General features: G+C 53.0%; 1 protein-coding gene across 21 annotated transcripts in view; it reads right to left on the reverse strand.

Moving 5' to 3' along the window:
- Nucleotides 1-14,848, reverse strand: part of NTNG2 (netrin G2) — an 83,604-nt gene that overhangs the window by 41,389 nt on the left and 27,367 nt on the right. For all 21 annotated transcript variants that reach the window (XM_065529981.2, XM_065529980.2, XM_074016193.1 and 18 more), the window contains one exon: nucleotides 5,980-6,623. In XM_065529981.2, the coding sequence (XP_065386053.1) occupies nucleotides 5,980-6,623 (644 nt within the window). The remainder of the gene's footprint in view (nucleotides 1-5,979; nucleotides 6,624-14,848) is intronic.

A 14,848-nucleotide genomic window follows, 5' to 3' on the forward strand; every position in this document is an offset into this window, starting at 1 on the left:
TGGGGACAATGATCCTCACAGGATAGGACTTAATGAGGAAATGCACATAAAGGACTCGGGATGCTACCTGGGCTATGGGAATTCTTGGTGAATGACAGTTAATATTGCTGAGGGAGGAGGCTCTGCCTTCCCAGAGTTTCAAGGAGTCAGCGCAGGCAGAATAACATCACAGAATTCCCTTCTTGCCCCTGTTTTTCCTGTAGAGCAGCTGAGAAAGAGATGCAGGGAGGGTGGGTACAGGAATAGGGTGACTGAAATCGCCTGTCTCTGCACTCCCCTCCCCGCACCCACCTGCTCACCCTCCACGGTTTTCTTCCCTCTGCTGTTTCTATTCTTGTCCAGTGTCCGTCCATCTCCGGTTGCGGGGCGATCAATAGGGACAGGACGTTTATGAAAGAAATCAAGAAGGCAAGAAAGAGGGGAGGGAGTCAATGGGGGGGGGGGAACCAGCTTGGGGGAGGCCCAGGGACACAAAGCAGCTAGACCCCCGTAGGGTCTGGGGAAGCTGGGTCTGCAGGAGCTGGGCTTGGCCACTCCAGAGCTCAGATCTGCCCATCCAGGCCCAGCTCAGCCTCTGGGATCTCACGGGTTTCCTCTCGCTCAAGGACTTCAACCTCCTCCTGGGCAGAAAGGGGGTGAGGATGCAATGCCTGGCACGTAACCAATAAATGGTACCTGCCTCTCCTGTTCCCTTAATCCACATTTATTCCTGTTGAACAGAATGGGCACACAAGACCTTAATTTGGTGCAAAGGACCTCCCTTCATCATCTCCCACAAACACCACCCACTGGGCTTGAATACCTCCAGGAATGGGGAACTCATTCCTCCTTTCCTGTTCCTGCTGGCAAAGGACCTGCTGGGCTGCCTCCCTGGAGCTTCCAAGGATTTTCTGGGCAGAGGAACTTGCATGGGATGATGCCCCCTTCCCTCTGACTCCCAGGTCTGGAGTGGGCAGGGCTGGCTGGGCTGTTTTGCCCCTGCCCTGGCTCCAGTGTGTTGGCCCTGCCTCGGGCTCATCGAATGCGGCTGCTACCCCAGCTGCAGGAGGACACTGAGCATTTCAGAGCAGGGGTGCCCCCGGCAGCTAGTGAGCTGTCCTGGGCTGCAGGTGTATTTTGTTTCCCCTGCACAGAGTTTAAACAACTTTTTGAAGTCAGTGCCAATATTTTTGAAAGCAAGAGACTTTATACAGATACTGCTGTGCACCTTCCTTTGTTACTGCAGAAGATCTGGAATGTTCGGTCAGCTGTCTTGTGAGGGTCCTGCTGTCTCCATTTCTCCCCAGGCCACACCCTTCCCTATCACTTCTGATGGTACCATAGGTACCCATATACATTGTCTTCTTCTCATTATTTTTATTATTCATTTGAATTTATTTATTATTTTTATTTTTTTAGAGACAGGATCTCTTTCTGTCACCCAGGCTGCAGTGCTGTGGCACCATCATAGATCACTGCAGCCTCAATCTCCCAGGCTCAAGTAATCCTTCTGCCTCAGCCTCCCAAGTAGCTAGGACTACAGGCGCACACCACCATGCCTGGCTTCCACACAAGCTATGTTCCCAGCCTCTGCAGACATTTGGGATGGCAACCCCTGTGAACCCAGAGGCATGCTTCCACACTCCTTCTAGTACCTGGGTTGGGTGCAGGAATGGCCTCATATCTAGGCAGTCCTGATCCTAAGCCTCCTCGCCTTCCCTCTCCCACCGTCTAACCAGAGGAATGAGATACTGGGATAAGCTCTTTGAATATAGCATTTCATTGACTCTTCACAACAGGCAGCTGACATCATTACTATTTCTCCATTTTACAGATGAGAAAACTGAGGTTCCAACAGGTTATGGTCATCCATCTCCATGGATGCAGCAGCTTCCACCTCTCCAGCTCACTTGAGGAGCTTTGCAAAGACACAGCCTTCTGGACCTCACCCGAAGCCTCCCAGTCCCAAAGCTCTCAGTGGTGGGGCTGGGGAACCCTGTCTTAAACGGCTCTCCTGTGAGATGCTGGGTCAGGTTTGGGCCCCGCTTCTCTTAATGGTCGTGTGGAGGGTGGGAGCAGAGGCCCCTCCCGCTCCAAGCACCATAAAGGAATGATCTCATTCCTTCTCAAATCCAGATTCTGCCCCAGATTTGCTGCACAGTCTGAAGCCAACCACTCTCCAAGCTCCGCACCTGAGTTTCCCCATGTGTGGAAGGAGAAAATAGCTCCCGCCCCCTGCCTGCCTTCCAGGAATGGGCACGTGGAGCAGGCTCCGCGGGAGGCAGGGAGGGGGTGTGGCTGGGACTTGCGGGTGCCTGTGCTTCTCTCAGAGCCACTGGCACCCCACCTGCCCCCTGTGGTGGGGCTGGAGCTCAGTCTGTCCCCACCTCTTGTCCCCCTCACCATTTGTACCAGTCCCTCCTTCCCAGGACCCTGGGCTGGCTGCAGCTGCTCCAGCTCCTCCTCCGCAGCCAGGTGCTTCTGTCCTCCCCCTCCTGCCTACACTGTTGCCTGCCATTGGGGTCCCCCTTGGAGCTGGAAATCGCTGACTTGAGTGGCAGAGCAGGGAGCCACCACCCATTAAAGAACCTTCAATTCAGAGGGGAGTCCCGTGGGATGGCCCCATCATACAGGCTATCTGAGTTCCAGGTGGGCTCAAGTCAGAGCTGGGACCAGAAATGAGGCAGCCACCAGGCCAGGGCTAGGGACCGCTCGGTGGCTGAGTCCATCTTGAGCCCGGACATGCTTGTGTCTGAATGTTAGCTGTCTGCCATGTAGTGGCGCTGTGCAATCTCCTTCTATTCCCTGACCTCACAGGCCTCAGCCTCCTCATCTGAAAACATGAGGCTGGGGGAGCACTGCCCCCGCAGGGAGAGCTCCAGCGGGTGGGGATCAGGTCCGGCTTGCTCAGTGCTGTGTCCTTGGCTTGCAGGATCTGAACCATTCAATAACCATCGGGAAATTAAACAACTATTGATTAAACAAGAAAATACACATGAAGCCGTTAATAACAGCACTCAATAGCAAATGGGCCTACAGCAAATGCTGGATAAACATTTGCTGTTCTTGTTAGTGGACCGCAGCGGAGCCACTGGGCAACATGGCGGTCATGAAATTCTGAGGGAATCCCCAGAACAGGTTCAGTGTGAAATCCCAGAGCCCGGGAACCCCCAGGGGGTCCCTGGTGCCCACTCAGGAACTTCGGGTGCCACATCCCCCTTTGTCACGGGTCCTTCGTCTCTGGCTTCTCAGCACGGCTGGACTTTCCCAGGGGAAATGAAGAGGGAAAAGGGGAGGTAGCCTCAGCTCTTCCTTGAACCATCTAACCCGACCCAATTCAACGACAAGCCAAGCTGCTGCCTGAAGAGTGTTTACTCTCTCTCTGAATTGATTGCACACTCTCGCCACCACCTCGGCTCCTCCCTGCCGCCTGCAGAGGCTGGGTGCCAAGGGGAACCACCTCCAGGGAGATATGAGCTCCAGGCAGCCTCAGTTGTCTTGTCACAGATGGGAAATCGAGACAGGGTGCAGAGGGGCAGGGTTTGAACCCCAGGTCACCCTGCTGGGGTTGAAGTGGCACCACCAGACCCTGACCATCACAGGCCCATTCTGGACCCTACAGCTGGCCCAGACATGAGGGCCCCACATGAGCCGCCTTAGGAAATGTAAGGCAGGGTCCTTGAACAGTTGCCTGAAGATGAGGGTTTCCCTGAGCAGCCCAAGGTCAGAAGACAAGCCAGGAGCCTGCAGGGCCTGGGGAGCTGGTTCCCAGCCCTGAGCTGCTAAGCCCGGGGATTGGCGGGTGTCTAGTAACAACCAGACAATGGCATTCCAAGGGCAGAGGTCACAGAGATGCCCAGGGGCTGAAAGTCTGGACACCAGCTTCCACCACAGTGCCTGTATATGGGGTGTTTTCCAGAACATTCCTGATTTTGAGTATCCTGTCCCAATTGAGGCGGGTTAGAGATCACGGGTATCAGAACCACGGACCCCTGTCTGCACCTGCTTCACTCCCATCTGCCAGACTTGAAGCTGACTCCGGCTTCATGCACGACCTGCCTTTGCCTTTGGCCACCTGGAATCCACACACGCCGTCAAAGTGAAACAAAATGCAAACACAAGCTGGAAACAGCAGCACCACAGTGGCCTGTCCAGCCTCACCATGCAGGCGTCACCACAGTACATGGCTGGCAAACGGGCTTCCAGCCTTTCTCCCCAACCCATGATGTTTGTCCCGGGCTTGTATACACTTACAGCCAAGGTGTGTTCAAGACGCAGAAATGATACACAAGGCGTATCATATATTTTACAAAAACAGGATTATGCTCTACATGCCATATGGCAAATCACTTTTTCCACTTGTCAGGAATTACAGATTTGGGTGGGCATTGAGAGCCTGCAGTGGAGAGATGCCCACAGTGAGTGATCATCCCAGCTGGGCTCCCCAGGTGCAGCCTCTGCCTGCACCTGCCTAGGCCAGGCTCCTGGCCCGGACTGCCCCAGCACCCTTGGGTCTCAACTCTCTCCTCCCTCAGCCCACCCCAGCCCTCTCACTCCATTATTTTGTCCAATTTTTTTATTAAACACTTTTTTTTTTTTTTAGCACATATTATGTGCCAGGCACTGTTCTGAGTACTTCAACTTTAACTCATTTAACCCTCACCATAATCCAGCAAGAGAAGTATGTTTGTTACCATCCCCATTCTACAGATGGCCCAGGGAAGATGGCATTGCCCCCACAGATTGGCATATTATCTGCCAAAAGAATCAATGACTTAGGACAGCACAGAACCATGTATTCCTCCACAATCTAAACAGTTTTTGGGAGGTAAAGGCTGCTTTCTTCTCCTATGACAGTCTTTTGCCTTCCTCAAAGTTGCCTCAAAACACATTCCTCTCCAGAGCTGGCCGAGAAAGAGCTGACTCAGCAGGTCTGGGGTGTCCACACCCTGCACATTCCAAAGAAAGGTCTGACTCTGGCTTACTGCGAGGTGACCCCTAATCCATAAGCCCTTGGAGTGTCCTGTCTAGAAAGAGTGTCCGTGTTTGCCTGCGGGTCTTGGCACACATCAGAAAGCCTACGCTGATGAGATTTACTGGGGGGCCTTGGGCCATGTAGTATCAGCTCGACCTCTGCAGGGATTAACACCAAAGACCAGCCACATCATCAGCAATGCCTCTACCATCAGCTTCCAATAAAAACTCCACACTGAGGCTTTGGTACGCATCCCTGCCTGGCGATAGCTCACAAGCGTTGTCCCATGTCACTGCTGGGAGAATCAAGTGCTGCCTGCACAACCCCACTGGGAGGGCACAATGAGAAGCTTGCACCTGCTATCTCCTGGACCCAGACCTGGGCACCTTTTCCTGTTGCTAATTTTAATCTGTATCCTTCATTGTAATAAATCATAACTGTGAATATAGCAGCTTTGCTGAGTTCTGTGAGATTTTTTAGTGAATCGTGGAGCCTAAAGGTGGTCTCGGAAACCCTTGAATGTGAGTCAGTGGACATTCACTGAGTCAGTGGACAGCCTCAGAGCACTTCTCACAGTCAGCACCAGGAGTTAGCCCAGCCCTGCCCAGACAGACTCCACTCCTGCCCTCCACACCTCCAACACATGTACTTCCTTCCTCCAACACATGCACCTCCTTCGGTGGAAAAGCTCAGGCATTGGGTCTGTACAGTCCCGGCCATCCTAGACAGTCCCTATGATGTAATATCAGGTAATGTCCTGGGAACCAGGTAATGTCCCAGGTGCTAGGTAACCTCCTGGAAACCAAGTAACATCTCAAGAACCAGGTTATGTCCGAGGTACCAGGTAACATCCCAAGAACCAGGGGATGTATCACATACCAGGTAACCTCAAGGGAACCAGGTAACATCCCAAGAACCCGGTCATGTTTCACATACCGGGTAACATCCCAGGTATCCAAACACATCCCAGGTAACAGATAGCATCCCAGGTTGCAGGTGACATCCAGGGCTTCCCCCGGCCTTACCTGCCAATGACCTCGATGTTGGAGATGGCGTAGAAATACTTGTAGAGGTTCTCCCGCTGCACGTAGGTGCCGCCCAGCGCCGGGCGCAGCAACCGCATGCGCAGGTCAGTGAGGGTGAAGAACTCCTTGAGGCCCTTGGCGCTCTCCAGACGCGTGTAGAGGTTGTCCATGTTGCGCAGGTCGGGGCCGGCAAAGATGGCGAAGCGGTCCCGCACCTCGAAGCGCACGTGCTTCTCCTTCTTGGAGCCCGCCCAGCGCGAGTACTCCTCGGTGCAGAGCACGCGGTGGGCGCTGGAGGACGACATGTCCCGGGCCCGGCGGGCAGACATGCCGAAGGCCTCCATGCAGTCCTCGGCGTAGAACTGGTAGGGCTGCCACGTGCGCCCGTTGTCCAGGGACTTCTCTAGGACCATGACCGTGGGCCGGCCGTACTCGAAGGTCATCACCACGTCATCGGTCAGCTCCACGGTCTTGTTCCACGAAAGGGTGATGTTGGCTTCCAGCGGGCTGGGGTAGCGGCTCCACGTGATGCTCTGCCAGTAGGTGGCCAGGCCCTCCTCCTCCTTGTCGAACATGAGCCTAGGCGGGTGGGCCAGGTCCGGGTTGGAGGCGTCACACTCGTTGCTGCACAGGTAGGGATTCTCCTGCAGCGGGGAGAGGAGAAGGGAAGGGTGGGTGCTGGATGCTCCGGACGGCCTGGGAAGCCTCTGCCCAGCCTGGCCCCAGACACCTGCTCTGTGGCTACAGGAACTGTGTTCCGGTGCCCAGACATAGCTGGGGGATTTGTGCCCATTTCCTCAATGCATGCAGAGGTGTGCCATCCCATGGCTTCCCAAGAAATGCACACTTGTTCCTGCTCTAAATACAGACAACCAAGGAGGCTGGGTGTTAGTCCCCTGCTCTGAAGCCTTCCATGGCTCCCCATTGCCTGGAATACACAGTCCTGACTCTGTAATATACTGACCCCAACCTGCCCTCCCACACCTGGTGACACTGTGCCTGGGCCTCTGCAGGACATCTGTCCTCCTGCCCCTGCCTGGTTGTACCTCTGAGTCTTTGCAGATGGCATTCTCTCTCCTTCACGTGCCCTTCCACTCTCTGTCTGCCTCAAAAGTTCCCATTCATGTTCTCGACTCTCTAAACATCGCCTTAGCTGAGTCACCTTCATGAGCCTTTTATTTTTTAATTTATTTATTATTTTTTTTAATTGAGATGGAGTCTTGCTTTGTTGCCCAGGATGGAGTGCAGTGGGGCGATCTTGGCAGGTTCCAGCAATTCTCCTGCCTCAACCTCCCAAGTAGCTGGGATTATAGGCATGCACCACCCTGGCCAGCTAATTTTTGCATTTTTAGTAGAGACAGGGTTTCGCCATGTTGGCCAGGCTGGTTTCGAACTCTGACCTCAGGTGATCCACCCGGCTTGCCCTCCCAAAGTGCTGGGATTACAGATGTGAGCCGCTGCGCCCGGCCCCTGAGCCTTTTTATCTGTACCCTTAGGATTGGTGAACACATTGAGGTGCTCAAAGAGGGACTGGAAGGTCTGGGTCCCTCCCCGATCCCTTACTCTGTGAGTCTCTTCTATCTGGCTGTTCCTGAATTTGATAAATAGGTGAACGTAGGGAAAATGCCTTTCTGAGTTCCGTGAGCTATTCTAGCAAACGATCAAACCTGAGGGAGGGGTCGTGGGAACCCCCAATTTGCAGCCAATTGGGCAGGTATGGGAGGCAGGAACTTGCAAATGCCTCAGAGGTGGGGGCAGTGTGGTGCGACTGAGCCCTTCACCTAAGCGTTCTGACGCCAGCTCTGGGCAGTGTCAGAATTGAACAGAATCATCGGACACCCAGTTGCTGTCCAGAGAGCTAGAGAATAGGTTGTTGGTGTGGAAAACCCACGCATTTGGTGTGAGAAGTGTCATTGATGGAAACAGGCTAAAGAGACCTGAAAATGTCACTAACGTAGTGGTTCCCAGGGTCAGAGGGATGACTAGGTCGAACACAGGGCATTTTTAGGACAGTGAGGCTATGCCGTATAATACTGTAGTGGTGGATGCATGCCATTATGCATGAGTCAAAACCCGTAGACCCGGGCCGGACGCGGTGGCTCACACCTGGAATCCCAGCACTTTGGGAGGCCGAGGCGAGCAGATCACCCGAGGTCAGGAGTTCGAGACCAGCCTGACCAACATGGAGAAACCCCGTCTCTACCAAAAATACAAAAATATTACCCGGGCATGGTGGCACATGCCTGTAATCCCAGTTACTCGCGAGGCCGAGGCAGGAGAATCACTTGCACCCGGGAGGCGGAGGTTGCAGTGAGCCAAGATTGTGCCATTGCACTCCAGCCTGGGCAACAAGAGCAAGACTCCGTATCAAAAACAAACAAACAAACAAACAAAAAAACCCCATAGACCTGTACAACACAGTGAGTGAACTCTCAAGTAAACTATGGACTTTAGTTAATAATAATGTATCAACAATGGCTCATCAGACATGACTAATATGTTGGCTCATGCCTGGAATCCCAACACTCTGGGAGGCCGAGGCCGGAGGGTCACTTGAGCCCAGGAGTTTGAGACCAGCCCAGACAACGCAGAGAGACCCTGTCTCTACAAACAATAAAAAATAAACTGGGTGTGGAGTGGTGGCACATGCCTCTAGCCCCAGCAACTCAGGGGGCAGAACTGGGAGGATCACTGGAGGCCAGGAGTTCAAGATCAACCTGGACAACACAGCAAGACCCTGTAGCTACAAAAACAATGTAAAAATTAGCTGGGCATAGTGGTGCACACCTGTGGTCCTAGCTACTTGGGAGGCTGGGGCTGGAGGCTTGCTTGAGCCCAGGAGTTTGAGGCTGCAGTGAGCTATGTAGCACCACTGCACTGTAGCCTGGATGACAGAGAGAGACCCTGTCTCAAAAGAAACCCCCCAAAACCCCAAATATCCCCCAGTAATGCAAGATGTTGATAATAGGCAGGGAAAGATGGTGGGTGGGGGGGTGCGGCATGGGGTTTTAGGTACTTTCTCTACTATCTGCTCAATTTTCTGTACATCTAAAACTGCTTTAAAATATTAAGTCTATTAATTAATTAAACAAACAAATAATCGAACACTGTCACTAACAGCCACACAGTGCTCCAGACCATTGTGGCCCTTTTTGATGAATATTTCAGGCATCTGGTTTGCTCAAAGACAAAATGGCTTGGATCTAAGTTAAAACTTCTCACTCTGAAATGAACTGTTTGGCCTTCTTGGGGGAAGTGGGGCCCATCACCCTCTGAGGGACTGAGCCACACCCCTGCGGCCCCCACCAGGCGCCACTGCAGCAGCCTCAGCCTGTGGGCTTCGATCCTCTAGGGTGGAGGACAGGTACCCTGGCTGCCTGGGGCTCCTCGGTGGCAGGGCTGACCCTCGGCTCATTGAGGCAGGTTCCACAAATCCCTCTTTGACCAAAATAGCTCTGTCCTCAGGCCCCCATGCAACCTCAGAGTGGCAGGAGCTCACCATAAAGTCCAGTACCTCCTTAAGCAGATGGGGAGACTGAGGCCAGGGCCAGGGCAGGACTGGCCCCAGCCTTCTGGAGAGCGGATGGCACCTCTGAGGAGGAGTCTGCTGTTACCATCAGAGATATCCACACCACTGGCAAGCCCACCGAGCCAGGACAGTAGAGGGACATAGCGGGGGCAGGTGGGGTGGTTCCCAGCTTCCTCACTCACTGGCCGGGTGACTCTGGGCAAGACGCTGCCCTGTCCTGTGCTGTTGCCTGGAATGGTGTGGGGCTGAGAGGCCGTGGGGATGGCCCAATGGCCTGAGTGGGTAGCAGGTGCTGGGCTGGAGGAGGTAGGCTTGACCTGTGAGGGAGCTGGCAGCCGGGAAGGGCGCTCTGAGCCTGGACGCAGAATGGGCTCTGTCTGTGCCACTCGGGAGGAGGAGTGGTGGGCAGGCGCTCCAAGAGCTTGCACCTGGGCTCTGGCACTGAGGTACATGCCCCTCTTCCCCCAGCCCAGCCATCACCCCCTTCCCGAAGTCCCAGAGCTTCTTCTGTTGCCCCTGGAGACTTCCTAGGGGCTGAATGGTGTTCGCCCAAGGTTTCTATGTTGAAGCCCTAACCCTAGTATCTGAGAATGGGACTATATTTGGAGATAGATTATCTTTCAAGAGGTGATTGAGGTTAAATGGGACCCTCAGGGTGGCCCTAGTCTAATCTGACTGGTGGCCTCAGAAGAAGTTTGGCTGCCTGATGAGACGCTAGGGCCCATGTGCACAGAGAAAAGGCTGTTGGAAGGCACAGTGAGACAGCGGCTGGCTCCAAGCCAGGGAGAGAGGCCTCTGCAGAAACCAAACCTGCCAACAACTTCATCTTGGACTTTCAGCCTCCAGAACAAGGGAAGACATTTTTGTTGTTTAAGCCACCTGGGTCTCATGTGGTACTTTGTTATGGTGGCTGGAGCTAAGACAAGCCTCATCCCAGGTGTGAGCAAAGAGGGAACAGGGAGGAATGGGAGGAATGGCTCAGAGGGGTAGAGATGAATCGGGAGTTTTTGATGATTACCCCAGAGGCTCTCTCTGGGGTCTCCCCCGCCAGCCTGGTTTCTTAGTACGCTGGCACCAAGTGGCGTCACACTGCCTCACCTCCCCAGAAAGCTCTTATCAACCCAGCACTGAAGCTGTGCCATTTCCCAGGCCACATCGTCCTCTCCCACCTTGGAGTTTGTGCTCCTTTGGCCACTCTCCGTCCTCCTGGTTTTCAGAGCCCTCCCACATGTGCCTCCTCCAGGAGGCCCTCCTGACTTGAATCAATCTTTCTTTCTTTCTTTTTTTTTTTTTTTTTTGAGACAGAGTCTCGCTGTGTCCCCCAGTCTGGAGTGCAGTGGCGCGATCTCGGCTCACTGCAAGCTTAGCCTCCTGGGTTCACGCCATTCTCCTGCCTCAGCCTCCTGAGTAGCTGGGACTACAGGCGCCCACTACTGCGCCCGGCTAATTTTTTGTATTTTTAGTAGAGACGGGGTTTCACTGTGGTCTCGATCTCCTGACCTTGTGATCCGCCCGCCTCGGCCTCCCAAAGTGCTGGGATTACAGGCGTGAGCCACCGCGCTTGGCCTTGAATCAATCTTTTAACCCAGTTCTCTCATCATCCATCGTAGAGTTGTTAATGTGCTTACTGGGGACGGTGTAGTGAGGCCTCCATATTGGGCCTGGACCTCAGTAACCACTCACTCAATTATACTTATTATTATTATCATATTAATTAGCTATTAATCAAATGACAGTGATATTGACATATCTCCTATTGAGTCTTGATAGTATTCCTGTCAACCCCAACTGCTGAGCCACCCACACTTCCACCTTTTCCCTGGTCTCTCTTTGTCTTCCTGCCTTACTTAGCCCTACCCTGCCCAGGCCCCTGATGGGTTCTATGGGGTGGAGGTGTTGAGGTGGGGACAGGGTATCCCTCAAAGCCCCCAGTTGCGCCTGGCCTGTCACTGGGAAGACTGACACAGCTGGTTCTGGCTGGAGATGGGGGCTCCAAGCTGGCTGTTCCAACCTACAGGGCCCTCTGGCCCCCACCCCGGCCCGGGAAGCAGATGGTCAGAAACTAATGAATCAGCCTGTGTGTTTACAGGCCCCTCGCCTGCTGCGGAGCGGGCTTAGTCAACAGCAAGTACAATAAATAAATCCCGAGCCGCGGCCAGCACAATTCTCTCTCTCCCTCTTTCTCTTTCTGTCTCTCCCCTTTTCCCTCTCTGATTTCTCTCCCCAAGATCTCAGAATTCCACTGAGCTGGTCAGGAGTGTGCAGCATCCCAGCAAAGGCACTGTTGGCGCTGACCTGACCTTCCTTTTCCTCTGCAAACACAATATTGCTTCCTCTTACTTTCCTTCTATTCTTTTTGTTTTGTTTTGTTTTTTGAGACAGAATCTTGCTCTGTGGCCCAGGCTGGAATGCAGTGGTGCAATCTCAGCTCACTGCAACCTCCACTTCCTGGGTTCAAGTGATACTCCTGTTTCAGCCTCCCAGGTGCTGGGACTACAGGTGTGCACCACCACGCCCCGCTAATTTTTGTATTTTCAGTAGAGACAGGGGTTTCACTATGTTGGCCAGGCTGGTCTCGAACTCCTGACCTCAGGTGATCCGCCTGCCTCGGCCTCCCAAAGTGCTGGGATTACGGGTGTGAGCCACTGCGCTTGGACCTTCTATTCTTCACTGGGGGAATTCTGAGGACCCACCGGGGTATTAGAAGCCCAGTTTACCCCAGTCCCCCCTACCCCAGTCCCCAGTTAGCATCTGAGAGCTGATAATGTCGTGGGGGTAGGGCTGAGACTGGGAGTGTCTCCTCGGAGCAGGGGTGAAGGTTTGCCAGCCTCCTCCGGGTCTGTGCGTTTCCACCCATCTCCAGGACAGCAGATCAACTAATCACAAAAACAGCAGTCAGAACAAAGTGGCCTAATACAGGGAAAGACTGTTAGGCACACCTCTAGCCTTTCAGGATGGCTCCAAAGCCGCCTTTTGATAGTATCAAAGTAGTAGCTACTTCTTTAAATATTTCATGAAAATTAAAACAACAACAAAAACCATACCCCTGATTTTTAAAAACAGCCTTGGGATTTTCTCTAGAAAGATGCAGTAACATACCCCTTTTCCATACAGTTTTGGGCCCTGGGGTCTGAAATCCCCGAGTTCCCTCTCAGCTCTCTCCTTTGAGGCTGTGTGACCTTGACGAAGTCACTTGACTTCTCTGAGTCTCTGTTTTCTCACTGAATGTCCTGTGAGATGGTCTGTGTCTCACACTGTCTAGAATCCCTAGGAAATGTCTCCACACGGGAGCGATTAGTTTGAAACAGCAGCTTTGTATTCACTCAGGGACGCTGCACTCCCAGCAACCTTCCACAGGAGGAAGAGGTGAGGCTGAGACCACCAGGCTTGTGCACCAGAAACCCGGGAACTTCATGGCATGGACCGTCCCAGGAACTGCTGACTCAGAAGAGTGTGATGATCATAACATTCGCTGAGTGCCAGCCCTGTGCCCGGGCTGGGTTGGGCACTTCACAGCCGCTCCTCCCTGCACCCTCTCAGCAACCCCCAGGGAGGCAGGTGCTACAGTCAGCTCCATGTCTCAAATAAGACACTAAGTACCCATGGCCGCATATCACTTACCCATCCCCTGGATTCCATGGGACCCAACCTCGAGGAATCTTGGGGAAACCAAGCCCGTCGTGTGTACAGCTCTCCTATCTCTCTGGACACACACAGGCAAGTCACCGGAAAAGTCAGGCAGTGTGGCTAGAAGTCAAAGGAGGGTGGGCAGAGCGAAGGGAAGGCAGTCAGCCAGGCCCACAGCACCAGAGAACTGGGTGACGGGGAGCCTCCTACGCAGACACCAAGCCTGAGCTCCTGGCATGAAATATTCTATGGAGAAACCATTTCATGCCATGCTTTTCAAGCCTCGTGATGGGAGCTTAAGTGCTTTTCTTTTTATGTTATTTTCTGTGCAAAGGGTACAGTCAAAGTCAGAGGCCAGGTTGTAAACATCATAGGCAAGCTGCAGGCAAAAAACATAATTGAATGGGAAAGTGAACCGTTAGCAAGAACGGAGGTAAATGTGGCCGTGGGAAGCCCAGCCATTTGAACCTCCGGGCCCCGGACTAAGGAGCCCATGGAGGGGCGGTCACTGGAATGGTCATCAAGTCTCACGAAGAACAGACAACGTCATGCAGCTGGCCTTGCACCCAAGCCTGCGCTGGGATGAAATCTCACAGCTGGGACGAAATCGCCAGGGTGTCTCAGGCAGGGCTCTGCGGTTTGTGGTGGGATGCACTGGCTCACTCCCTTAACCGTGCACGAGTTCCACAGGCTTGGATGAGTCCCCCAGTTTCCTTAAGCCCGATGAGGCCTGGGACACGCTACCCTAAAACCTTCTTAAAATATTTTAGGCTGGGCGCAGTGGCTCATGCCTGTAATCCCAGCACTTTGGGAGGCCGAGGCGGGCTGACTACCTGAGGTCAGGAGTTTGAGAATAGCCTGGCCAATATGGTGAAACCCTGTCTCTACTAAAAATTAAAAAAATAAATAAAAACTTAGTTGGGCATAGTGTTTCGTGCCTGTAGTCCCAGCTACTCAGGAGGTTGAGGCATGAGAATTGCTTGAACCTGGGAGGCAGAGGTTGCAGTGAGCTGAGCTCGCGCCACTGCACTCCAGCCTGGGTGACAGAGTGAGACTCCAGCTCAAAAAAAATTTTTATTTTTTTTTTTAAGCCGAAGGGATTGAAGAAAACCACAGAAGCGGAAGATCACTCTTTGACCTTCCCTGCCCTTCTTCCCTGAAGCAGGACATGAGGCTCATTTGAGAGGTGCCCTCCCAATGCCCGGAGGACAGAACATTCTCATCTCCAAAGATGCCAGGTCACAGAGAGGGACCTGGACACACAGGCCTTGCAAAGTTCCCACCAGTTTATCACCAGGAGATGATACTTTTTTAAAGCCAATCATAGTTCTCCATGACTATTTCTCCCTTAAACCTAGCATAAAAAATAGATGTTCACCAATGTTTTTGGGTCTTCATTCCTTATGAAAGCTCCCATGAGGCCAGGCGACACAGGGAGATGCCATCTCTACAGAAAAAAAACCCTCAAAGAACAAAAAATAAAACTAGCCGGCCATGGTGGCACACACCCGTGGTCCCAGCTACTTGGGTGGCTGAGATAGGAGGATCCCTTAGGCCCAGGAGGTCAAGGCTGTAGTGAGCCATAACTGTGCCAGAAAAAGAAAGAAAGAAAGAGAAAGAAAGAAAGAAAGAAAGAAAGAAAGAAAGAAAGAAAGAAAGAAAGAAAGAAAGAAAGAAAGAAAGAAAGAAAGAAAGAAAGCCTTTTTCACATAA

This window comes from Macaca fascicularis, chromosome 15, assembly GCF_037993035.2.
Source record: "Macaca fascicularis isolate 582-1 chromosome 15, T2T-MFA8v1.1".
Taxonomy (NCBI): Eukaryota; Metazoa; Chordata; class Mammalia; order Primates; family Cercopithecidae; genus Macaca; species Macaca fascicularis.